The sequence below is a fragment of the Hippopotamus amphibius genome, chromosome 15, assembly GCF_030028045.1.
Source record: "Hippopotamus amphibius kiboko isolate mHipAmp2 chromosome 15, mHipAmp2.hap2, whole genome shotgun sequence".
Lineage (NCBI taxonomy): Eukaryota > Metazoa > Chordata > Mammalia > Artiodactyla > Hippopotamidae > Hippopotamus > Hippopotamus amphibius.
Genome location: NC_080200.1, coordinates 24,359,664 through 24,361,301, shown reverse-complemented (window position 1 = coordinate 24,361,301; position 1,638 = coordinate 24,359,664). Strand labels below are relative to the sequence as shown.

General features: G+C 42.7%; 1 protein-coding gene across 1 annotated transcript; it reads right to left on the bottom strand.

Moving 5' to 3' along the window:
- Positions 1-254: 254 nt before the first annotated feature.
- Positions 255-1,217, bottom strand: LOC130837032 (olfactory receptor 2T29-like). The gene has a single exon (XM_057709784.1). The coding sequence runs from the start codon at positions 1,215-1,217 to the stop codon at positions 255-257; it is 963 nt and encodes a 320-aa protein (XP_057565767.1).
- Between the last annotated feature and the right edge of the window lie 421 nt (positions 1,218-1,638).

Below are 1,638 nucleotides of genomic sequence, written 5' to 3'. Positions count from 1 at the left end.
GAATATTCTACCACATAATCACATGCAGTTATCAAATGCAGAAAAATATAATATGGATACAATTGTGTAATATTTTGAATGCAGAAGTAGTGTAAAAATGGAGAGCTTTCCAATACAGGGAAACAATTCTTCCAAAAGGGGTGAATATGGGATGACACATCATGGTATGAGAATCTGAAGAATAACATTGATATGAGACCATAAATTTCTGATACAGAGAGTGAAGAAAAATAAACCATCATTATAAAAACATCTTATTCTATACTTTTCTGATGGACAGGTCCCACATTCAACAATTTCTTTACAGCCCCTGTGACATCCTTATTCCTAAGGCTATAGATTAAAGGGTTTAGCACAGGAGTGAGTATGGTGTAAAAGACAGACACAACCATGTCCTTCTCAGAGGTGTGGTAGGAGCTGGGGAGCATGTAGGTGTAGACGGCAGCCCCATAGAAGAGGATGACCACAGTCATGTGGGAAGAACAAGTGGTGAAGGCCTTCTTCCTTCCCTCTGCTGAATTCATCCTGTGGATGGTGAGGAGGATGAATGAATAGGAGCTTGAAATGACTGTCACAGGGATGAGGAGCATGAGGACACAGCACAGGTACATGAATGTCTCATAGAGGGAAGTGTCTGAGCAGGAAAGCTTCATTACAGCAGGGACCTCACAGAAGAAATGATGGATCTCCCGGGATCTGCAGAAGGGGAAGGTCATGGTGATGGGTGTGAGCATGAATCCATCCACTGATCCCAGGAACCAGCAGCCAGATACCAAGAGGAGACACGTATTATGGTTCATGAGAATAGAATACCGGAGTGGATGGCAGATGGCCACATAGCGGTCATAGGCCATGGCAGCCAGAAGAAAAAATTCTGAACCCCCAAGTGTCAAATATAGAAACATCTGCATTCCACATTCAGGGGCTGAGATCTTATTCACACCCAGGACCTGGTCCATGAGCATCTTGGGCACAGTGACAGAAATGTATATCACATCCATGAGAGACAACTGGCTGATGAAAAAGTACATGGGGGTGTGGAGGTGGGTATTAGAATGTATCAGAAGGATCAGGGTGGTATTTTCAGACAAGGCCATCAGGAAAATGACAAAAATGACCATACAAAGGAGAGCTGGGTGCTTGGATTGATGGAAAACCCCCACTAGGATGAAATCCAATTGTCCAGTATCGTTGGCTACCCAGGTGGAGTTGTCCATGAGGTTTTACCTAGACCACCAAGGAGAGTTTTGGGATTAATAGATCATTCAAAGGAAATGACTACCTGAAATGAATGTTTAGTGAGCTTGTGGGGGGCGTGTGTGTGCGCGCGTGCACGTGAGTGCACGTGTGTGCATGCAAGCGTGTTTGTGCACAGCAACCCAATTGTGCTAACCAGAGGAAGTGCCATGGGACAGTGGATATTGGGATTGTAAGTAACTACCTATAGTTCAACACATTTACTGGAAAGCTAAGAATTCACAAGTGTCGATCAAAAGAATTGGTTACTTATAGTAAGGCTGCCAAAATTCAAGTTCATAAGATATCCTGAAGATAGTGTTATTTATAAACAAGTATGGAAATTTACAGATTCACTGCTCTATGCAAACATTAAAAGCAAATTACTGGAAAAAAAGATAA

Bases quoted from the DNA above. Each gene is read 5' to 3' on its own strand.
- LOC130837032 (XM_057709784.1), bottom strand. From the start codon at position 1,217: ATGGACAACTCCACCTGGGTAGCCAACGATACTGGACAATTGGATTTC.